This window comes from Phyllobates terribilis, unplaced genomic scaffold (genome assembly GCF_046119375.1).
Source record: "Phyllobates terribilis strain yellow unplaced genomic scaffold, ASM4611937v1 Scaffold_5__5_contigs__length_657084704, whole genome shotgun sequence".
Lineage (NCBI taxonomy): Eukaryota > Metazoa > Chordata > Amphibia > Anura > Dendrobatidae > Phyllobates > Phyllobates terribilis.
The window spans coordinates 101,763,275-101,788,889 of NW_027362765.1; the positions used below are offsets into that span (position 1 = coordinate 101,763,275).

At 45.8% G+C, this 25,615-nt stretch overlaps 1 protein-coding gene across 2 annotated transcripts in view; it reads left to right on the plus strand.

The window, feature by feature from the left end:
* Nucleotides 1-6,607: 6,607 nt before the first annotated feature.
* The window catches only part of B4GALT5 (beta-1,4-galactosyltransferase 5), a 46,591-nt gene continuing 27,583 nt past the window's right edge, over nt 6,608-25,615 (plus strand). The window contains exon 1 of one of the 2 annotated variants that reach the window (XM_073682631.1): nt 6,608-8,555. In XM_073682631.1, coding sequence (XP_073538732.1) covers nt 8,435-8,555 — 121 coding nt within the window. In that variant the 5' untranslated portion in view covers nt 6,608-8,434. Of the gene's footprint in view, nt 8,556-11,805; nt 11,930-25,615 lie in introns of those variants that run through there. The other variant, XM_073682633.1, reaches the window with a different exon arrangement.

The window sequence follows — 25,615 nt, forward strand, 5'->3', positions numbered from 1 at the left end:
ATATCTTGAATATGAGGTCCAGTTGTACGCTCCACACGCTAAAAAGAATATTGGAAAGTATTGGGAATGTTGAAAGATGGGCAATCTGCTTATTAAATTGGATGAAAGGTATCTTTAAGGTCTCATTCACACGTCCGTGTTTAAAGACATACAGTATGTGAAAAAATGGCTCCGGTGTCAACAGTGTTTTGGATCAGTGTGTCACCAGTGATTGGTCCGTTTGTCCGTTTTAACCATCATTATGTCATCAGTGTTTAGAAATGGATAAATTACAAAGCTTCCTCTATCCTTTGCAATGCACTCCCACTAACTTTTTTATTGAGTAAAGGTCTGCACATGTATGTTATGTAGTGTGAGTGTATTAATATACTCATCTACCGTTGCTTTCTCCGGGTCCGGCGCCTTTCTTTGCTTCTTTGTAATGTCACCACAATTCTGACTAGCCGACTCGTTCTATGAGCTATGTGTGAGATGGAAGTCTATTTCACAATGAAAGCCTATAAAGTCTTGATCTGATGCTCCATAGGCTTGCATTGTAACAGATACTTCCGAGGGTTACCAGGCCTTTCTGCAGAGCTGGACAGACATGTTAATGATATGCAAATTATGAAAAAATGCAAACAAGATCTTTAAAACATCTTGATTTATTCACGATTGAGTATAAGCACCACAAACAGAAATCCTTGCACTTCATTTATATTATTTCCTGCAGGAAATGACACAACACCCCTTTAATTCATAATTTTACAAGCAACTATGAAGGACCTGCGTATAAGACGTATCTGTGGTTTTATTATGTGTGGTGTGTTTCTATGATTTTAAGATGTTGGAATAAAAAAAATATTTTTTATCCAAGAGTACTTCAGATTTGTATATACAGGGTGGTCCAAAAGTAGGTGGACAGAAAGTGTAATAAGGTTATGAAGGGGGAGATTTATCAAACAAAATCCAGTAATTTTAGATAACATTATGCGGAGTGATGAAGCTTCTTTCAAATTATCCGGCCATAATAACCGACATAATTGTATTTACTGGTATAATGAGAACATGCATTTAACATTAGAGCAACAGCTAAATGAGCCTGGTGTCAATATTTGGGGTGGTATTTCAAGTTTTGGTGTTTTAGGACCAATATTTTTTGATGAAACAGTCACAGGAGATAAGTATCTCGAAATTCTAATGAATCAAGTTGTTCCCCAGTTACAGCAACGGCCTGTAACATCCCTGGCGGCGTGCTTGCATAGTGCACCACCTCCCACTATGCAAGACCGCAATCTTACCTGTCAGTCCAGCCTGCAAACCTTGCTCCAGTTCATGCTGTGTGCATGTCTCTTGACTGACTGCTTAGGGCGGCGGCCTGGTTACTTCCTGATTCTTATAGCTGCTGTGGGTGCACCCCTAATGTGTCTCCAGCCTATTGCTGTGAGTCACTGGATATTTAAACCCCCTCCACCCAGAAGGAGGTGCCTGAGCAACACTAACTTTCAGTGTGCGTCTTGCCTCTGAGTTGCCAGGTCTTGTCTCTATCTTGTCTGTTTCTGCCACCCTGGGGGCCGCATACCCAGGCCTGTTATCTTGTCTGTTTCTGCCACCCTGGGGGCTGCATACCCAGGCCTGTTATTTCTGACTTCTAGTCTGTTTCCGCCACTCTGGGGGCTGTATACCCAGGCCTGTTATCTCTGACTTCTAGTCTGTTTCCGCCACTCTGGGGGCTGTATACCCAGGCTCGTTCTTGTATCTCATTGCAGTAGCAGTTCCTGTCTGAACTGTATCCTAGCCTGCTACCTGTTTGTCTCTATGTCCGTACCTTCCCTTTTCCTGCAGTATCTGAACCTGCACCTAACTCCAACTCGTTGTCTCTGTACTTCTGTTTGTGAGTTTTGTGTCCACTCGCTACTTCATTGTAAGTACCTTGTGTGTATCTGGTTCTGCTTGTCCCTTTTCCCTTCCTCCGTATCTTCCTCCTGTGTTCTAGCCATCTTCCTGTATTTTCCAGTCTGTTCCATGTGAACAGAGCCCTGTCCTCTCTGCCTGCACCTTCAGCCCCGTTCGGCTCTGCTTGCTCACCGCACCAGCGGTTTCTCTCTGCTCTGACTTGCCCACCGCTCCGGCGGCTTCTCTCTGCTCTGCCTTACCCACCGCTCCGGCGGCTTCTCTCTGCTCTGCCTTGCCCACCGCTCCTGCGGTTTCGCTCTGCTCTGCCTTGTCCACTGCACCAGCAGTTTCGCTCTGCTCTGCCTTGTCCACTGCACCTGCGGTTTTGCTCTGCTCTGCCTTGCCGACCGCTCCGACGGTTCCACTCTGCTCTGCCTTGTCCACCGCACCTGCGGTTTCACTCTGTTCTGCCTTGTCCACCGCACCTGCGGTTTCGCTCTGCTCTGCCTTGTCCACCGCACCTGCGGTTTCGCTCTGCTCTGCCTTGCCCACCACTCCGGCGGTTCCGCTCTGCTCTGCCTCATCCACCGCACCTGCGGTTTCGCTCTGCTCTGCCTCGTCCACCGCACCTGCGGTTTTCGCTCCGCTCTGCTTGCTCACCGCACCAGCAGTTCCTCTCTGCTCTGCCTTGTCCTCCGCTCCGGCGCTTTCGCTTTACTCTGCTTGTCTACCGCATCTGCGGCTCTGTACTTGTCTCCCAGTCTGTACTGGACCCTATCCAGACTGCGCTCCAACCTGCTAGTACCTCCCTGTCTGCACTCCAGCCGTGCTTGCCAGTGCCCACCTGTCTGCATACCAGCCGTGCTTGCCAGTGCCCACCTGTCTACATACCAGCTGTGCTTGCCAGGGCCCACCTGTCTGCATACCAGCTGTACTTGCCAGTACCCACCTGTCTGCATACCAGCCGTGCTTACCAGCATCCACCTGTCTGCATACCAGCCGTGCCTACCAATACCCACCTGCCTGTAGGCCAGTCTAACCTGCCTGTTCCTGCATTCCCCGGTGTGGGTCAACAACTGTGACCGGGGTCTGACCCTCTGCTCGGTTCCTCCTTGGTTCACGGAGTCGACTAAGCCGCCGTGCGACCTTGGTCGGATCGGGTTGATACTTAGTTACGCCCCTCCAGGCACTCCTCGGTTCATGGTACAGTGGGATCACTAATCACGCTCACGCCAGTCAGTCCAGGCGCGAGCGTAACACAGCCTAATTCAAATGACCTCTATTTCCAACAAGATGGGGCCCCTCCAGATTATTCAAGAGTAGTCCGCGAGTATCTTGATGAAACATTTCCTAATAAATGGATTGGCCGAAGAGGCCCACTTGATTGGCCGGCACGTTCACCAGACTTGACCCCAATGGACTTTTTCTTTTGGGGAGTACTCAAGGACAAAGTTTATAGTCGAAAACCAAAAAGTGTCAGTGATTTGAAAAATTACATAAGAGATGAATTTCAAGAAATTAATACCCAAAGAGACTTGTGCAAAAAAGTTTGTCGAAGCGTAAGAGTAAGACTTCAAAGCTGTGCAAATTGTAATGGAAAACAGTTTGAGCACCTGCGTTGATAAAATTTAAGGGCTTTTGTATTATTGTTCAGAATAAAATTTAATTGTCAATGTTATGCTTGTGTTAGTAAATATCATTTTATATAGAAATCAAAATAAATGTTATTATTGTCTGTCCACCTACTTTTGGACCACCCTGTATATGTCCTATAGTAGGACCAGTGTGACATTCTCTCATGAAGGACTCTTCATGTGTTTGGCCATGTGGTCTCCAGATGGAGACTAGAATGGATGTCTGCCCTCTTCAGTGATGAATTCCACTCTTGTCTTGGATGCAATAATAGTCAGAGATTGGTCTTGAGACCACGAGGGCAATGCCATGAAGAGACCTTGAAGATAGGACATCACACACTGATTCTACTCTCAGGATTACGGTGCAGGGTGGCATAATGTACAGTAACTCATCCCCTCTAGTCTTCATTGCAGGTACACTAACAGCTTCGCATTACATTGATATGGTGGTGGAAAACAGTGGTGAGGCCATTTCTCCAAGGTGTCACAGGAGCCGCTGTTGGCAGTAGCTCATTCATATTCTGTCACGGTGGGCGTCCGCTCTGACAAAATAGTAAATTCTGTCAGTGACAAGCGGCTGGTCATTGACTTCAACCTCCACGTAACACAACAAGTCATGTCACTCTTCAGGAAAGAGTGGAGAAATAATAGGACAATGATGTAAAAAGTAAATAAAGAATGATAAAAAAAGAGAATTAAATAGAATACAGAAACAACAATAAATGATAATAAAAACAGGATGACGAAAAACGGTAGAGCAATACCAGGATGATGAGGGAAGAAGCGGAAGAATAATGGGGCAATTGAAATAACAAGCGGAGTAATAATGGGGCAATGAGGGAATAAGCAGAGAAATATCAGGACGATGAGGGAGGAGTGGAGAAACTAGGGCAAAGAGGGAAGAAGCAGAAAAATAAAAGGACGATTCAGAAACAAGTGGAAGAATAACAGGGCAATGAGAGAAAAAGTAGAAAACTAACAGGACGATGGGGGAAGAAGCAGAGAAATAACTGGCAGATGAAGGAAAAAGTGGAAGAATAAAGGGGCTATGAAGTAAGATGCAGAAAAGATAACTAGCCGATGATGAAAGAAGTGGGGGAATAACGGGGCAAAGAGAGAAGAAGAGGAAGTAAATGGGGCAATGAAGAAAGAAGTAAAATAACAGGCCAATGAGGGAAGAAGCAAAAAAAACAAAAACAGGCCAATGAGGAAATAACCCAAAAAATAATGGGTCAATGAGGGAAGAAGTGCAGGAATAACAGGACGATGAGAGAAGAAGCAGAAAAAATAACAGACCGATAAAGAAAGAAGTAGAGGAATAATAGGGCAATGAGGGAAGAAGAAGAGGAAGAATAACGGCGATGAGGGAAGAAGCGGAGGAAGAATAACGGCGATGAGGGAAGAAGCGGAGGAAGAATAACAGGATGATGAGGGAAGAAGTGGAGGAAGAATAACAGGATGACGAGGGAAGAAGCGCAGGAAGAATAACGGCGATGAGGGAAGAAGCGGAGGAAGAATAATGGCGATGAGGGAAGAAGCGGAGGAAGAATAACAAGATGATGAGGGAACAAGCAGAGGAAGAATAACAGGACGATAAAGGAAGAATAACAGGGCGATGAGGGAAGAAGCGCAGGAAGAATAACGGCGATGAGGGAAGAAGCAGAGGAAGATTAACGGCGATGGGGGAAGAAGCGGAGGAAGAATAACGGCGATGAGGGAAGAAGCGGAGAAAGAATAACAGCGATGAGGGAAGAAGCATAGGAAGAATAACAGGACGATGAGGGAAGAAGCGCAGGAAGAATAACGGCGATGAGGGAAGAAGCGCAGGAAGAATAACAGCGATGGGGAAGAAGCGCAGGAAGAATAACTGTGTTGAGGGAAGAAGCGGAGGAAGAATAACTGCGTTGAGGGAAGAGTTTCCTGAGCGTTTCTGCATCTCCCTGGCAGAAAAAACGCATGTGGGTTTTACATGCATTTTTCCTGCCAGGGACAAGCATAATTGAAGCATTTTGCACATGCGATTTCGCATGCGGGTTGTCAAGCGCTTTCCAAGCGATTTTAGCATCACTTGGAAAGTGCTTGACAACTTGGTCACACTATATAAATCCATGCAACCGGCATGGATTTATATAGTGTGACCGTAAAAGAATGGTCAAAAATAAAAAATAAATACTTACCTTCTGATGGCCCCCAGTGTCCTTATCCGATGTGTCAGATGTCCCGTAGTTCTGTAAAAGGACCTGCCATAACGTCATTTAGTCATGTGACGGGTCACGCGACCGCCGACGTCAGCGGTCGCGTGACCCATCACATGACTAAATGACGTCATGGCAGGTCCTTTTAGACCATCGCGAGCTGCCGGGAAGCCAGGACGGATCGCTATGGAGACCAGGGGCCATCAGAAGGTGAGTATAATGTATTTTTTTTATTTAAATTCTTTTTTTTTTACAGGTACTATGGTACCCGGGTCTGGATGAGAGTCTCCTCTTCTCCAGACCCGGGTACCATCCACACATTGAATCGCATATAATTGGTAGTGCTGCGGTTTTTTCCGCAATGATAATCCGCAGTGGAAATTTCCGCAGCATGTGCACAGCACATGCGGATTATCATTGGGGAACATGGCAGACCTTCTACCAAGCGTTTTTTAAGCGTTTTTGCCGCGGAATTGCCGCTGCGGAAACACTTAAACAATGCATAGTGGGCACACAGCCTAACAAGTCGATGAGGGAAGAAAGGGAGGAATAACACAGAAGGGAGGGAAGAAACAGAAAACAGGACGATTATGTAAAAAGCAGAATAATAACCGGAAAACCAGAGAATAAGCGGAGGAATAACAGGACGATGGGGGAATATCAACAATAGGAGAAGTGGAGACATAGAGGACATGGAGAATGGCGGGGTGAGAGCAGGAGACGATGAGGGTACAGTCACTGGAAGGGATGATGCGGGTGAGGCGGCGCCCGGGGACGAGCGGTGTGTGACAGTCCGCCGCTCTCTGCGCTCCTCACTCACTGACTGTGGTAAACCCTCTCCTCAGACCACGCCCCCGGTGATACTGGCTCCGCCCACCTTCATGTCCTCGCCTCGCCGACCGCTGCTGCTCCGCCCTCTACTCGCCTGTCTCCCCATTCATGCTCGGCTCTGCCAGGCATCGGCATCGCGGGGACCTCCCTCCTTTGCTTTCCCTTCCCAAGGTGATTCCCAGGGTCCACCTGTACCAAGCAGCCAGGACCCACAGCATCCTCTCATTTTGGAGCCACTGCTGCCGATCACAATTCCTGACATCGCTGGACTAATTGCACATCGTTCTAATCGGGCCCCTGCGATCTGTGCCACCATCCGACCTCCGGACCACAAGCCCTTGTGATCAGTGGAACAATCCAGCTTCACATCAGGTCCCCATGTCATCTCGGGAACTAACTTGCTTCCAAACCTGAAGCCCCTGTGACTCGGCAGCACATAGCACCAGTGCTGGAGAGCTGTCACCTGCCTGAGCCTCCGATGCCATGATCCTGTGCTCAACTCTCCAGCCTCCAAAGCCTCGGCCATAGTGGTGTGTGCCAATACCCAGCCTGCCAGACTAGACTAACCTGCGATCTGTGCCAGGGTCCTAGTCTTCTAATCAGGATCTACCTTACCAGGAGAAGAGCCCAGCTTCCTGCTGTTCGGGGCCCCGACAATCTGGGAAAGTATCAGCTTCCTCTTCCTAAGCATCCAAGTGTCATCTAGAGAAGTACACAGCCTCCTCTGTAGGATCCCAGTGATCTGGAGAACTACACAGCCTCCTCTGTAGGATCCCAGTGATCCCGAGAAGTACACAGCCTCCTCTGTAGGATCCCAGTGATCTGGAGAACTACACAGCCTCCTCTGTAGGATCCCAGTGATCCCGAGAAGTACACAGCCTCCTCTGTAGGATCCCAGTGATCTGGAGAACTACACAGCCTCCTCTGTAGGATCCCAGTGATCCCGAGAAGTACACAGCCTCCTCTGTAGGATCCCAGTGATCTGGAGAACTACACAGCCTCCTCTGTAGGATCCCAGTGATCCCGAGAAGTACACAGCCTCCTCTGTAGGATCCCAGTGATCTGGAGAACTACACAGCCTCCTCTGTAGGATCCCAGTGATCCCGAGAAGTACACAGCCTCCTCTGTAGGATCCCAGTGATCTGGAGAACTACACAGCCTCCTCTGTAGGATCCCAGTGATCTCGAGAAGTACACAGCCTCCTCTGTAGGATCCCAGTGATCCCGAGAAGTACACAGCCTCCTCTATAGGATCCCAGTGATCCCGAGAAGTACACAGCCTCCTCTGTAGGATCCCAGTGATCCCGAGAAGTACACAGCCTCCTCTATAGGATCCCAGTGATCCCGAGAAGTACACAGCCTCCTCTGTAGGATCCCAGTGATCCCGAGAAGTACACAGCCTCCTCTGTAGGATCCCAGTGATCCCGAGAAGTACACAGCCTCCTCTGTAGGATCCCAGTGATCTGGAGAAGTGCGCAGCCGTCTCAGCAGGATCCCAGTGATCCCGAGAAGTACACAGCCTCCTCTATAGGATCCCAGTGATCTGGAGAACTACACAGCCTCCTCTGTAGGATCCCAGTGATCTGGAGATGTACACATCCTACACATTTTGTGTCCCAATGTTCTAGTGAAGTACACATCCTAAGGGTCACGGTGATCTGCAGAAGTGGACAATCTCCTCCTTATTAGGATCCCCGTGATCTGGAAAACTACACAGCCTACACATTTTAAGGATCCCAGTGGTGGGGAGAAGTTGCCTTCCCAGAATAACAATGATTTAGAGAAATACACAGCGCCCTTCCTCTTTGTGATCTAGAGAAACACTCAGCCTCCTCCAGTTTGGGATCCAAGAGACTGCTCCACACTTTCTAGAAACATTTTCCATTGACATTCCCCATTTATGGTCTTTCCTGCCATGAAGAAGATCTTGCAGATCCGAAATCGATCAGCCATCGCAGTCCTCTTCCTCTTCTCCTTGTCATCTTCATTCCTTTACTTCATATATGTTGCCCCAGGCATAGGTAAGAGTCATGTGTGGTGTGAAATGGTGCGTATTGTCACTGGGTGTGTATAACTGTGGTGTGCGACCCTAATACTGACCAAATAGGACTGGACCCATCATCCTTTATAGGCCGGATATTTAGTCTTGGTCATTATATATGCTATGGTAGAGTCCTGGTGGCATGTATTATCTGTTCTATGTGAGATATTCAGTCCTGGTCATTGTATATGGTAACTGGTCCTAAAGCCATAGAGCCCTGGTGTCTTGCATTACGGTATATGTTTTTTACGAGATATTCAGTCCTGGTCATTATATTTGGTAACTGGTCTTAAAGCCGTAGAGTCCTGGTGATATATTTTATGTTTTTCACAAGATGTTCTTACTGGTAATGAGAAATTATAACTGGTCCTAAAGACGTAGGGCCCCATTCATAATTTGGTTTTATTGAAGCCACATTTCTCTTTTTTGTCTTATGGTATTCATTGACAATTTTTTAGCAACAGATTTTTCAAAATAGCACACACGGTTAATGAACTTGGCGCAAAGTCCAAAATGATCTTTATTTTTTAATGTAACATTTTTTATGACTTTTTAGCTCCAAAAGTCGCCAACTTTTAAAAAGGCGTATGTTTTTTCTAAAAAAAAAAACTGCCAAATTGAAAATTCCTCTCGAAACATTAGTCCAAGAAGAGGTGGGCGTGGGGAGGAGAGCAGGAGGGAGATGCGCCATCCATAACCCTAACAGGCTAAACCTTGGTCAAAGTTCTGAGCACACAAATTTCCAAGGATGCCCAAATTTTAGCATCGGCCCATTTTCTTTTTTGTAATTTTTAAAATGTAGATGATGAAAATATATATGTATTTTTTTTGCCTAAAATACAGAGGAAATGTGTCATCTTTAACTTTAGGCCTTTTAGAGATCATTTCATCTTCAACTTGCTTAAATGTTCACAATGATAGTAATTTCGACCAGGAGTGCCCAAACCTTTACATACCACTGTATTATCTGATCTATACTAGATGTACAGTCCTGGTTATTATATATTATCACTGGTCCTGGTGATATGCATTACATGGTCAGTCCTGGTCATTATACTCAGGGGTCTTATAGATCTATGTATATGTTCTGTACAAGATGTGGAGTCCTGATCAGTCGTAGCATATACTGACGTGGACTGAGCTTCTATCGAAGATCATATACGTACCACCGAGAATCTGTGTGTATATTATTTTACATATAATATCTTGTTTATTGTGGGTAGACTGACAAGCCGGGGGCGCTCTAGCTTTTGATGGTCACCCTTTGCTTTGACTTGTAGTCTTTCTCAAGGTGTCTAATGCATCAGCTAACTATTTCCTCTCTTTTTGAACTGTGGTGAGAGGTTCCTCTGCCTACAGAGCTTCATGGTGAGTGAAGACCGGACAATATATGGATTATGGTAGTTTCTAAGTCCAGTAACTGATGTCTTGTCATTAACAGATCATTAAGTGATAATTACTGCAGAGACTCTTGGTTAGTGAAAGTAAAGGGACCGTTATCTGGTCAGTGATGTGTGAGTGTAGGGACTAATGTCTGGTCAGTGATGTACTGTAGCAGTGCATGGACTAATGTCTTGTTGGTAATGAATCATTACAGGGACCAGTACATGTTAGTGATGGAGTACAGGGACTGATGTCTTGTCAGTGATTCATCAGTAAAGAAACTGTCTGGTCAGAGATGGATCAATTTAGAGATTGATGTCTGGTCAGTGGTGGATCAGTTTAGGGACTGATGTTTGGTCAGTGGTGGATCAGTTTAGGGACTGATGTTTGGTCAGTGGTGGATCAGTTTAGGGACTGATGTTTGGTCAGTGGTGGATCAGTCTAGGGCTGATCAGTGACGAATCAGTACAGGGACCGATGTCTGATCAAAGAAGAAACAATTTGGGAATTCATGTCTGATCAGTCATGGATCAGTACTTAGACGTCACTGGTTAGTATGGTCACTGATGGATCAGCACAGAGACTGATGTCAGTTAGTGTTAGGGAAGTACATGGACCTATGTCTGGTTAGTTTTGATTGTTTGGGTACTGGATGCAAGTACTCCGTCCTACCGGTCACTAAATTGAATAGTCACTAGCGCTCAGCCAAGCACTGCTCTTTGCTATTTTTGGAGTCTGAAGAAGGGCTCATAGATTTTGTATTGAGACCATTTCCAGTCTTGGAGAAGATCTGAGCCAGCTGAATACTTCTGTTCTTTTGTTTTAGCAAACAGCGGGGGATTCAGCACCTAGATTCCAACTTGTCAACTCTCTATTTTGACATGTCAAAGGTTTTCTGACGTTGAATAATAATAATCTTTTTATTTATATAGAATAGCGCCAACATATTCCGCAGCACTTTACAATTCAGACAATTTCCAGACGTTATCGGCACTGTCCCCATTGGGGCTCACAATCTACATTCCCTATCAGTATCTCTTTGGAGTGTGGGAGGAACAGGGCGGTGGAGTTGGTAAGCCAAACTTCCGACTCCTCAATTTCCATGACACAGACTCCAACTCCGACTCCCTCATACATGGCTCATGTTTAAGTGATAAATTCACTGTAGCACAGATTCATCTCAGCTAAAAGTCTAGAGCCTTAGATCAGGAATAGGACAGACATTTATAGGACATTTCATAACTTTCCCAAATTCTTATGAAAAAATATTCCCCACAAACTGCATTGAACTACTAGGAGTACCTACTTGGGTACTAGGAGTTGGAAGCATATACCATTCTCATAACTGTGGAAATCCTTTCTGAAAATCAGACAGTCACCTAAGAGTGTCAGGAAGCAGATGTAGGAAACAATGGCGGAAGCGGGAAATGATCATAAGTCAGCATTATATGTGTGTATGTTGGGTGGATAAACACAGGTACACACACAGGTCACAAGGTGGTGACCTGAACTAAAGGATGTCTTGAAGGAGACTAGATTGTGCTTCCTGTCATGTCTGTCCTCAGAGCAAGTTTAGGAACATCCTTCAGATCTGCTGATATGAAAGCCATGCTCCATTAACAGAAATGTTATATATCCTGCTCCAGAGTAGCATGACGAGGCCTTAACCCGATCAAAAGACTGTAAAAAATCACAGAGGTCTTCAGCAGCTTCAGCTATGTAGTTGTTGTCTTCAGCACATGGAGCAGCTGATTCAGAGATTTCACACTGGTATACCCATGATTTAGGCACAATGCACCACCTATAATCCTATGGCTGCATTATCTGCATGGGACTTCTTATTATTTCCTGTTTAGCCCTTAGTGCATACAGTAGGTCGGTGGAGGGTTTACTGCACGATATGTAGGCTGTGGACAGAAATCTTTAAACTGTTCATAGGATGCTGATATGTGATCGCTACACTTCATACAGGTCAGTAGAATATGATCTCAGTCACTTTACTGCAATCTATGCACTTTATGTAGATTGTTGGGCTAAGATGGTTTGCAGAGATGTCTTTTGACGAAAGTTGGTACCCTACAGGTCGCCTTACACATTAGACTGATATTGCCGATCCAGACAATATTGACAGTCTAATGCAGGGGTGGGCAATTAATTTTTCTGAGGGTCACATGAGAGACCGTGACTGTTGTGGAGGGCTGAACCAATAGGCTGAAATTAATTCTGCTTAATATTAGCATTAACATATTAATTATAATTAGTTAATATTGTATCACTTAATATTGAGCAGAATTAAGTATGCTAACATCCCCATATATGCCATTTGAGCCCCTTCTATATAACGTATGAGCACACACAGCTCCTATATACTGCAAGAGCCCCCCACAGCTCCCTATATACCATAAGAGCCCCCCCGCATAGCCCCTTTATACAATATGAGCCCCACATAGCCTCTTATATATAGCATGAGCCCGTATATAGCCTCCTATATACAGCATGAGCCCCCTCATAGCCTCATATAAACAGCATGATCACCCACATAACCTCCTATATACAGCATGAGCCTCCACATAGCCTCCTATATACAGCATGAGCCCCCACATAGCCTCCTTTATACAGCATGAGCCCCACATAGCCTCCTACATACAGAATGAGCCCCCACATATCCTCCAATATACAGCATGAGCCCCACATAGGCTTCTTATATACAGCATGAGCCCTAATTAACCTCCCTATATACAGCATGAACCCCACATAGCCTGTCTATATATAGCATGAGCCCCACATAGCCTGCCTATACATAGCATGAGCCCCACAAAGCCTCCCTATATATAGCATGAGCCCCACATAGCCTCCCCATAATCAGCATGAGCCCCACATAGCCTCTCCATGTCCAGCATGAGAGCCCTATAGCCTTCCCCTGTCCAGCATGAGAGCCCCATAGCCTCCCCATGTCCAGCATGAGACCCACATAGCCTCCCCATGTCCAGCATGAGACCACGTAGCCTCCCCATGTCCAGCATGAGACCCACGTAGCCCCCTATGTCCAGCATGATACCCACATAGCCTCCCCATATCCAGCATGACAACCACGTAGCCTCCCCATGTCCAGCATGAGACCCACGTAGCCTCCCCATGTCCAGCATGAGACCCACATAGCCTTCCCATGTCCGGCATGAGACCCACATAGCCTCCCCATGTCCAACATGAGACCCACATAGCTTACCCATGTCCTGCATGAGACCCACATAGCCTCCCCATGTCCAGCATGAGACCCACATAGCCTCCCCATGTCCAGCATGAGACCACGTAGCCTCCCCATGTCCAGCATGAGACCCACGTAGCCCCCTATGTCCAGCATGATACCCACATAGCCTCCCCATATCCAGCATGACAACCACGTAGCCTCCCCATGTCCAGCATGAGACCCACGTAGCCTCCCCATGTCCAGCATGAGACCCACATAGCCTTCCCATGTCCGGCATGAGACCCACATAGCCTCCCCATGTCCAACATGAGACCCACATAGCTTACCCATGTCCTGCATGAGACCCACATAGCCTCCCCATGTCCAGCAGGAGACCCACGTAGCCTCCCCATGTACAGCCAAACATCCCATACACATGAAAAAAAACATCATACATACCTTGCTCCCATTCCCCGGCGCTCTTCTCCTGTCTCCGATGCACTGACTCTCCGCAGTGCACAGCTGAAGCAGTGAAATGATGTCATAGTGTCAGCTGTTTTACAAGCTGATCAGTGAAAGAGGGGGCCGGCGGCCCCTCCTCCACCAATGCATTCACCGTTGTCTGCATCCCGAGGATTCAGATAGTGGTGACAGTGGGCGGCGGCGGACAGGCGGGGGCTGTTTTCAGCCCCTAGGCTGTCTTGGTCCACGGCCCGTATCGGAACAGAGGGACGGATGTGGTGTCACGGGAGTGTCAGATGTAACAGACAGTCGCTCTGCAGTTGGTTGTTGAAGGTCACTTCCTCGGGCATTGCAGATGCCTTCTTAAATCTGTCTTTCTTTAGGAACCAGCGGCTACCTCCCTCCTGCACTGATTGACACCCTGGCCTGGGTGTTTAAATACTTTCAGTTTGCTACATGCAGGCGCCGGTAATATTCACATGTTCCCTTGTGAAGGCTTGGAGCTATTGCAGTCGGCTTTCTTCCTCTTTGGTGCTCTGGAGGACGTTTGGTGTAATTTCTCTGAAGTCTGCTCAAGCTAAGTTTCTTTCCCCTGTATTTGTCTCATTTGTTATCTTTAGTTTATAGTGGGGACTGACCAGTTCTCATCCCCCCTTCCCTATCCAGGGCCTAGTTCTAGGGATATACAGGGCTTAGGTTTCTTGTTCGGCGATTGGTGAGGAACCAATATAGGGACGGTAGGGGAGACTGGGCTATATTAGATCAGCCTAGGGGTCTGCACTTCCCCTCATCCCTTCGTGTTGCACTCTGTCTTTCCTACACTGTGCGTGACATTATCACCTTCTGTGCATATTTAGAAAAAAAAATGAACACGTTTATTTGTGTGTTTTTTTTTTCGGACGTGATTTATTTTTTCTCCTTTGGTTATGGATTCGGTTGCAGAGCTGGCAGAGCTGCTGCGCTGTCTCTGAAGGTGACCAACCTCCGCTGTGAGGTTGCGCAGCAGCATCAGCGACTGCAGGTCGTTAATGTTGGGGTCTCTACAGGTAGGCCGGTCCAGCTTGAACCCAAGGTTGCCCTCCCGAGCAGGTTTTCAGGAGGTAGGGACAAGTTTTTTGTGTTCAAGGAGGCCTGCAAACTGTACTTTAAACTTCGTCCTTACTCCTACTCTAGTGAGGAGCAATGAGTGGGAATTGTGATCTCACTGCTGCAGAGAGATCCTCAATACTGGGATTTTTCTTCGCCGCAGGACTCGGTTTGTCTCCAGTCTGTGGAGGGGGTTTTCGGGGCCCTGGCCCTCATCTATGATGACCCTCACGGAGTCGCCTTCGCTGAGTCTAGGTTACGTCGCTTCCTGCAGGGAAATCGGTCAGTGGAGACGTACAGCTCTGAATTCTATAGATGGGCTACGGATACAAAATGGAATGACTCAGCTCTTAGAAGCCAATTTTGTCAGGGCCTTACTGAAAGATTGAAAGATGCTTTGGCAGTGTATGAAACCCCTGAGTCCTTGGAGGCTGCCATGTTGTTGGCTATACATGTTGACAGACGCCTTCAGGATAGGTGGGTGAGACCACCTTCTCCAGGGCCTTCTTGTTGGGGTTATGCCCCTTTGCCAGGGGAGCGGTCTGGCAGTGAACCAGTACTGAGGGAGGTGGAGGAACCCATGCAGTTAGGGGTTCCTCTGCATCGTACATTTCCCCCGAGATTCGCAAAAAAAAGGCGTATGTTTTTTTTGTGGGAAAAAGGGACATTTTATTGAGGCCTGTCCTTCGATTCTTAAGCAAAAGGAAACTATATTAACCCTTGATAGTCGGGAGTTGGATAATCAAAGAGTGCATTTATCGTCAACCTGCGTTTCCCGGTTTGTCCTGACAGCAGAGGTGGTGCCAGAGAGCAAACTTTCTGTGTTTGTTGACAGTGGAACTGGAGTCAGCATGCTTGATGCTGAGTTTGTGAGAACTCATGGTCTTGCTTGCTGTATTTTAGCTAAGCCTACTCCCATCTTCGCCATCGACTTAGCGCCACTTGCACAGAAAGCCCTAACTCATATTGCACATAATGTAAAACTGAGGGTGGGGTCGGTTCATTGTGAGATAATCCCTTGCTATGTCCTGGATGGTCTTCCCACCCCAATTGTTTTGGGTCTACCCTAGTTGGTGAAACATAATCTGTTGGTGGATTGGCAAACCAGATAGATCATTGAATGGGGAGATTACTGCCATGAGAACTGTTCAGATATTTGCCTTGCTACTGTCTCTACGGAAATATTACCTGCCTTCCTGTCTGGTTTTGAGAACGTTTTTTTCTGAGAGCGGGGTGTCAGGATTTGCCTCCTCATTGTGCATATGACTGTCCTATTAACCTGACCCCCGGAGCTGAACTACCAAAGTCCAGACTGTATAATCTTTCTGGCCCTGAGAGGCAAGCCATGAAGGATTTCATTGTGGAAAGTCTGGAGAAGGGACATATCAGACCCTCAACTTCACCTCTGGCAGGAGGGCTCTTCGTGAAGAAAAAAGATGGCGGCTTATGTCCCTGTTTAGATTTTCAGGAATTAAATCAAATTACCATCCGAGATCCATACCCTCTTCCTCTGATTCCAGATTTGTTCAGCCAGGTTGTGGGAGCTAAGATATTCTCCAAGTTGGATTTAAGGGGAGCCTACAATATGGTTAAAATCAGAGAAGGGAATGAATGGAAAACAGCGTTCAATACCCCTGAAGGGCATTTCGAGAGTCTGGTTATGCCTTTCGGTCTGACCAATGCACCTGCAGTGTTCAAGCATTTCAGAAATTATATTTTCCATCATTTTGTGGGGAGGTTTGTGGTGATCTATCTGGACAATATTTTGGTTTACTCACCTAATTTTGAGACACATCTTGGGCATGTTAAACAGGTGATCCAGATATTAAGGGATAACAAACTGTATACCAAACTAGAAAAAATGTGTTTTCGCCGTCCAGAAGGTGCAGTTTTTGGGGTACCTGTTGTCATCTTCGGGTTTTCGGATGGATCCGGAGAAGATCCGTGCGGTCCTTGATTGGGACCGTCCCCAGAACCTGAAGGCTCTACAACGTTTTCTTGGCTTTACTAATTTTTACTGGAAATTCATCCAAAATTTTTCAGTAATTGTGAAACCCCTTACGGACATGACTAGGAAGGGGTCTGACTTTTCCAAATGGTCGGATGCCTCCCTGCTGGCTTTTTCCTCCTTAAAGAACTGTTTTGCCATGGCACCTATACTCAGTCAACCCGATCCAAGTTCTGGAAAGCATTCTGTTTTCGACTGGGAGTGCAGCTGTCCTTTTCCACTGCCTTCCATCCTCAGTCAAATGGACAGACCAAGCGCATTAATCAGAATTTTGTCTCCGAAAATCAGGAGGATTGTGCATCCTACTTACCGCTGCAGAATTTGCCATTAATAATCGTCAAGAATCTACTGGCAGGTCACCTTTCTTTGGTGCATACGGTTACCATTCACAGTTTGATACTTTTAGTGGGGGAGGAGCTTCGGGAGAACGTTTTGCTTCGTCGCTCTCCTCGGTGTGGCGGGGGGGTTCTGAGTAATTTGAAGATCATGGGAGACAGGTACAAACGTATGGCTGACAGAAAACGCTTGCCAGGTCCGGACCTGAATGTGAATGACTTTGGTTGTCTACCAGGAATATCAAGTTTAAGGTTCCTTCTTAGAAGCTGGGACCTAGGTTTATTGGTCCCTATAAAATAACTGCCGTCATTAACCCAGCAGCGTTTTTTCTTGAGCTACCTCAGGACCTTAAGATCCACAATGTCTTTCACAGGTTTCTACTCAAGAAATATGTGGAACCTCTTGAGTCCTCACCTTCACCACCGCCCCCAATAATGGTTGAGGGTAATCTGGAGTTTCAGATTTCGAGGATTGTAGATACTCGTCTCCAACGTCGTTCCCTACAATACTTGGTGCACTGGAAGGGTTATGGTCCAGAGGAGAGGATGTGGGTTTCAGCATCAGAGGTGAATGCTCCCAGGCTGGTTTGTTCATTCCACTCCTCTTATTCTGAGAAACCTGGTCCTGAATGTCCGGAGGCCACTCGTAGAAGGTGGGGTACTGCCACGGGTGTGTCAGATGTAATACACAGTCCCTCTGCAGTTGGTTGTAGAAGGTCACTTCCTTTTGCATTGCAGATGCCTTCTTAAATCTGTCTTTCTTTAGGACCCAGCGGCTACCTCCCTCCTACTCTGATTGACACCCTGGCCTGGTTGTTTAAATACTTTCAGTTTGCTACAGGGAGGCGCCAGTGATATTTACATGTTCCCTTGTGAAGGCTTGGAGCTATTGCAGTCGGCTTTCTTCCTCTGATTGGTGCCACCGACTGATAGTGTCAGGGAAGAAAAGGATTCGGAATGTCTGATTTTGGACTGATGATTCCATTCTTCTCCCTGAGATAAGCTGCCACCTGGAGATATCTGGCAGCGACTTTCTCATAGTGAAAACAGGAATGCCTAGGCAGAGCGAATGCTATTGTGTATAGGAGAGTCAGACAAGATAATTGCTAGATGAATGAACAGCTCAATCATCATCCAGCTAACAGCTATCTAAAGTATATGAAGGGTTTAAGATCTCTGGAGCTTTTTTATTTTATACTAGCTGTACCCGGCCACGCTTTGCTGTGGCTCAGTCTGGTTAAATGGAAAAGAAGGAAAAGAGAAAGCGCACGTTTCTAAAATATTTAATTTCACAATGCTTGTGGGTATACAATATTTTTTGTTGTTCCATTGTTTGTGTAGAGATAGAGATTGTCTGGTTTGCCGACTCTAGAACATGCAACATATAATTGTCCATGTGAGAAGCAATCCGTGTCTAGATTTAAACTGCACAATTCTAAAGATTGGCCCTGAGCTTTGTTGATGGTGATTGCAAACCCCAATCGAATTAGGAATTGCAATCTCTTAAATTGAAATGGCATATCCGTTGGAATCATAGGAATGTGAGGAATGAGGACATCTTCACCTTTGAAAGGTCCTGTCAAGATTGTTGCTTAAACAACGTTGCTCATTAATTGTTTTACTGCAAGCCACATGCCGTTGCAAAGCTTTGGCTGGTTGATATTTCACAACATGATAATTGGCACGCTGATTTTCAATTGCAGTACGTGCGGTGGCATCCTGGCAGATCGAGTGAATTCAAAAATTCTGTTGGATAATTAACCGCTTCATCTGCTTCCACAACAGTGTCGACGGACTTGTATGTGACTGCCTCGCTTTGAATGTTAGACTGAATAATATTGTTAAGCTTGTAGACGTCTTTGTTCTTGGCCGCAAGAATAGCTCGTTCACTCAGTCAATCGTGATTCTTAAAATTGGTTTGAATATTGGGAAATATTTTTTCAACCAATTGTTCTTTTGACGTCACTAAATTGCAGAAGTTATGAGGCAATGAAATTCGTCCTGAGGTCAGATCAACCGGCACCTTTCCGTTCCTAATTTCCAGCAATTGATGTGAGAATTTTTCAGCTGATCGATCGTTTTGCAGCTGGACACACATATTTGTAGTTAATTTTAACGTCTTTACGTGTCACCACAAAGTAGAGTATTTCAGGCAAGCATTTATTTCGTCTGCTGGTGTCGATCGAGGAATTACAGGTAATGTTTGCCTGAAATCTCCTGCAAGCTATATTAATGCGTTCCCAAATGGTCTGATGTTTCCATGTAAGTCTTGTAATGATTGATCAAGAGCCTTGAGCAATTTTTTTGTGCGCCATTGTGCATTCATGCCAAACAATAAGTTTGCATTTCTGTAATAATTTTCCCAGATGGGTATAGATTTATTTAGATTATATATATATTGTGAGACAGTGACTGGGATCGTATACGAGGGACGGTATACAGTACAGACCAAAAGTTTGGACACACCTTCTCATTTAAAGATTTTTTCTGTCTTTTCATGACTATGAAAATTGTACATTCACACTGAAGGCATCAAAACTATGAATTAACACATGTGGAATTATATACTTAACAAAAAAGTGTGAAACAACTGAAAATATGTCTTATCTTCTAGGTTCTTCAAAGTAGCCACCTTTTGCTTTGATGACTGCTTTGCACACTCTTGGCATTCTCTTGATGAGCTTCAAGAGGTAGTCACCGGAAATGGTCTTCCAACAGTCTTGAAGGAGTTCCCAGAGATGCTTAGCACTTGTTGGCCCTTTTTGCCTTCACTCTGCGGTCCAGCTCACCCCAAACCATCTCGATTGGGTTCAGGTCTGGTGACTGTGGAGGCCAGGTCATCTGGCGTAGCACCCCATCACTCTCCTTCTTGGTCAAATAGCCCTTACACAGCCAGGAGGTGTGTTTGGGGTCATTGTCCTGTTGAAAAATAAATGATGGTCAAACTAAACGCAAACCGGATGGAATAGCATGCCGCTGCAAGATGCTGTGGTAGCCATGCTGGTTCAGTATGCCTTCAATTTTGAATAAATCCCCAACAGTGTCACCAGCAAAGCACCCCCACACCATCACACTTTCTCCTCCATACTTCACGGAGGGAACCAGGCATGTAGAGTCCATCCGTTCACCTTTTCTGCATCGCACAAAGACATGATGGTTGGAACCAAAGATCTCAAATTTGGACTCATCAGACCAAAGCACAGATTTCCACTGGTCTAATGTCCATTCCTTGTGTTCTTTAGCCCAAACAAGTCTCTTCTGCTTGTTGCCTGTCCTTAGCAGTGGTTTCCTAGCAGCTATTTTACCATGAAGGCCTGCTGCACAAAGTCTCCTCTTAACAGTTGTTGAAGAGATGTGTCTGCTGCTAGAACTCTGTGTGTCATTGACCTGGTCTCTAATCTGAGCTGCTATTAACCTGCGATTTCTGAGGCTGGTGACTCGGATAAACTTATCCTCAGAAGCAGAGGTGATTCTTGGTCTTTCTTTCCTGGGGCGGTCCTCATGTGAGCCAGTTTGTTTGTAGCGCTTGATGGTTTTTGCAACTGCACTTGGGGACACTTTCAAAGTTTTCCCAATTTTTCGCACTGACTGACCTTCATTTCTTAAAGTAATGATGGCCACTCGTTTTTCTTTACTTAGCTGCTTTTTTCTTGCCATAATACAAATTCTAACAGTCTATTCAGTAGGATTATCAGCTGTATATCCACCAGACTTCTGCACAACACAACTGGCAAGAAATCCCACTTATTAAACCTGACAGGGCACACCTGTGAAGTGAAAACCATTTCCGGTGACTACCTCTTGAAGCTCATCAAGAGAATGCCAAGAGTGTGCAAAGCAGTCATCAAAGCAAAAGGTGGCTACTTTGAAGAACCTAGAATATAAGACATATTTTCAGTTGTTTCACACTTTTTTGTTAAGTATATAATTCCACATGTGTTAATTCATAGTTTTGATGCATTCAGTGTGAATGTACAATTTTCATACACATGAAAATACAGAAAAATGTTTAAATGAGAAGTTGTGTCCAAACTTTTGGTCTGTACTGTATATCCCCCAGAATGTGTACAGAGACCTATTAAACCCATTGGAGTGCATTGCAGTCACAGACACAGCTGCGGCTGCAATGCAGGAATGAAGGTGAGCATTGACCTGGTCAGGCTATCTGGCTAAGGTAGATTAAGTAAAACCCGGCAGGGCCTTCATTTCTTGGGGGAGGCTACAGGAAGGCAGTGGGGCGGCCTCCTCCCTCCAACCCAGGTTTTCCAGTGGCTCTTTCCACAGGTCCTTTAAAAACCCTGCATTAAGTGTTATGTACTGCAACTAAGAACTAAGGAATAGGGGGAAAAGCTGTCCCTGCACTGGGACTAAGCTTAAACCCTACGCCTATGCTGGGGTGGGTGCCCTATTCTTTGTGAATAGCCCCACCGACACTCCTGGACTGAACCCAAAAGAAGACCTGAAGGAAGGGGAAAGGGGTCCCTAAAAGATCTAAGGACTGGGAGCAAAAACAGGAGACCTCCTAACAGAAAAGTTAGCTGGAAAAACGAAAATTAAAGGGAACAAAACTGGTGGAACAAGAGGTCCCAGGATATCAATTGTCCTAAGCACAAAGAACTAACAAGGCTACTTAGCCAGAGAACAAGCGTATCAACACTGATGTCCAGCAAGGAGTGGGAGACAGGTGCTGAGTAATAAAGAGTGAGGAGATCACGTGACCAAGACAACCAGCACCAGAGGAAAAGACTAGAAGCCAACAAACCACAAAAAGATGGCCGAAAAGTAAAACAACATAGATTCTAACAGTACCTCCCCTTTTACAAGGATCCTCCGCATCCTCTAGGCCGAGCCTTACCAGGAAATCTCCTTTGAAAAGCCTTAATTAGCCTTGAGGCAGAGACGTCCTTAGCCTTCACCCAGGAATTATCCTAGGGGCCGAAACCTCTCCAGGACACAAGATACTGTAATCTCCCTCTATGCCACCTGGAATCCAAAATGCGAGAAATTTCAAATTCACCGTCCTCATCAACAGGAGGAACAGAAGGCTTCGCTTGCTTATCAGCCGTGTCCGCCTTCTTGAGTAACGACATATGAAACACAGAATTAATCCTCCAGGGCGAGGGAATGCCCAACCTCACTGCTGCCGTGTTGACAATCTGAACCACTTTGAAAGGACCCACAAATTTAGACCCCAGATTTTTAGAAGGAATTTTCAAACGAAGATTCCTAGAGGACAACCAAACCATGTCCCCAACAGCAAACAAGGACTCCTTTCTTTTTTTGTCAAAATACCTTTTTGATCTCCTGTTAGCCTCTTTAAGGTTCAGGCGTACACTGGTCCAAACCCTTTCCAAATCACCAGAAAAATTGTCCTCCTCCGGTACAGCAGCCCCAACTTTGGAAAATGGACCAAAAGATGGATACCTGCCAGTACAACAAAACAAATGAGAACACCCAGCCGAGGCAGAAGTATGATTATTAAGGACAAACTCCGCAAGTGGTAGAAATTCCGACCACATTTCCTGATTGTCTGCCACAAAACATCTCAAAAACTGAACTGCTCGACATCCTGGTTCTTCCTTTCAGTCTGTCCATTGGACTCTGGATGATACCCCGATGAGAATGACAAATGAATTTTCAATCTGTCATAAAAAGCACACCAAAAGTGATCCACAAACTGTGGTCCTCTATCGGAAACAATGTCCGTGGGAACACCATGGGGCCTGACAATCTCCTTCACAAAAGCCTTAGCAAGAGTCTTGGCGCAAGGTAACTTGGTGAATGGAACCAGATGACATATTTTACTAAACCGGTCCACAACAACCCATATGATAGAAAAACCCTCCGATACAGGCAGATCAGTGATAAAATCCATGGCAAGGTGCGTCCATGTCGAACAAGGGGAACAGCAACCCCGCAGCCGGAGTGTGAGAGGCCTTCGACCTAGCGCACTCAGAACACTGACGCACTCACTTGATGACTTCCCTTTGCCACCCGAAACTCCGACCGATAGACTTCCTAGTTTCCGAAATCCCTGGGTGACCCGCCAACCGAGACTCATGACATTGAACAAACAATGCTCTCCTCAAGGCTCTAGGCACAAACAATTTACCACACGGAATGTTAGTTGGTGCCGCACTCTGAGCTCCTAGGATGCTGTTCTCCAACTCAGAATCCAATGCGGCCACCACCACCCCTCTCTGCAAAATACACTCCTCCCTCTCAGCATTCACCGCTGGAGAGAAACAATCAGACAAAACGTCAGCCTTAACATTCTTTGTCCCCGGGAGAAAGGTTACGGAAAAATTGAACCGGGCAAAAAACAGTGCCCACCTAGCCTGACGGGCATACAAACGTTTAGCTGCGTCCAGATAAATCAAATTCTTATGATCAGTGAAAACCTGTATAGGATGTCCAGCCCCCTCCAAAAAATGTCGCCAATGCTCGACCGCGAGTTTAATAGCCAACAACTCATGATTCCCAACATCATAGTTGAGCTTTGTCTCAGAATTTTTTTTTGAAAAGAAAGCACAGGGATGCACCCCATCTTCTCCCTCCTGGGACAGAACTGCCCCCACGCCTATAGATGAGGCATCCACCTCAACCAAAAATGGCTTGGTCTCATCCGTCTGGATAAGAACAGGAGCAGAGCTGAACCTCTCCTTGAGATGCTTAAAAGCTTCAATAGCCTCAGTGGACCATTGGACTGGATTAGCACCCTTCTTGGTGAGATCAGTAATGGGTTTAGCGATGACAGATAAATTCTTTATGAATTTCCTTTAATAATTGGCAAACCCCAAAAACCTCTGTACGAACTTCAAACCTTCAGGCCTCGGCCACTCCAGCACAGCCTGAACTTTCACCGGGTCCATCTCAAAACCATCACAAGAGACAAAGTAACCCAAAAAAACTAAATTTTCTGGACAGCAAACTGACACTTCTCCAATTTAGCAAAGAGTGTGTTATCTCTCAGTATCTGAAGAACTTTGCGGACTCTCCGCCAATGAGACTCAAGATCCGATGAATAAATCAAAATATCATCCAGATAAACAATAACACTCCTACCAGTCAAGGGTCTCAAAATGTCATTGATGAAATTTTTAAAAAATGCAGGAGCGTTAGTAAGCCCAAAAGGCATCACCAAACAATCAAAATGACCTTCCGGGGTGTTAAAAGCTGTCTTCCATTCATCGCCGTCCTTCACCCGCAGTAAATTATATGCCCCACGAAGGTCAATCTTAGAAAACCATTTAGCTCCGGTCAATTGGTTGAACAAATCCGGACTAAGTGGTAACGGGTAAGGATTGCGCACAGTGATCTTATTAATCTCCCGAAAATCCAGACATGGCCTGAGACCCCCATCCCTCTTTTTGACAAAAAAGAACCCAACCGCCACAGGAGACTTAGAGGGTCTTATGTGACCTGCAGCTAAACTAGTCTGAAGGTATTCTTTCAAAGCCTCCCTCTCTGGAATTGTAAGATTAAACAACCAACTCTTTGGGAGCTTAGCATCAGGGACTAACTCAATAGCGCAATCGCAATCTCTATGAGGTGGTAAAGCTTTCGACTCCACCTCCGAAAAAATCCTCCAAAAATCCTGAATGGGTTCAGGTAATTCCCCCTTCACAACAGCCGCAATGTAAAAATTACAACACTTACCATAACACCCCTGATCCCAGGATCTTATGGAACCAGACAACCAGTCCAGCAAAGGATTATGCACTTTTAACCAGGGCAACCCCAGGACGACTGGGGAAGGCAATTTAGCAAGTACAAATAAGTCAATCTGCTCCTGATGTTCCATATTCATAGTAAGCGGAAACCCAGTGACCTTTTGAAGAATGCTCCCATGCTCCAGGGGAGTATTATCAGTCGCCACCACAGGAAAAGGAGACGACAAAGGTTCCGAACCAAAGTTATACTTTTCAAGAAATTGTTGATCTATCAAATTAAGTGCAGAACCACAATTCACCATTACCTGAAACTCAGTCGAATGACCCTGACAGGTGGTATTACCAGGAAAAAACACCCCAGCAGAACGTAAAAACGCAATGCGAGCGGGAGTGTTATTTCTACTGAACATTTTTTTTTCTTTTCTTAAGCGAACCTCGCATTGCTTTAAAAAATGATCAGCCTTACCGCAATACAAGCAAAGTCCCTCAGAGAACCTCCTGCCCCTATCCTTGGAATGAGATCACATTGCCCCCACCTGCATAGGTTCCCCAGTGTCCACAGGATTATCGTGAGAAACAGAATCCAGCAATACAGGAAACTTCTCCTCATTCTGTCTGGCCCTCAACCTTCTATCCACACGGATAGCTAACTGCATGGCAACTTCCAAAGTATCAGGTGCAGGGAATGCAATGAGCAAATCTTTAACCCTTTCACTCAAGCCTGCCAGAAACTGAAACTTGAATGCAGGGTCCTTCCACCTGACCTCTGCAGACCATCGTCTGAACAGGGTGCAATAACTCTCAGCATCAAGAGAACCCTGTTTGAGACTACTGAGCTCTGCCTCAGCTGTTGTAACCCGATCAGGATCATCATACAGCAAACCCATGGCATCAAAAAATGCCTCC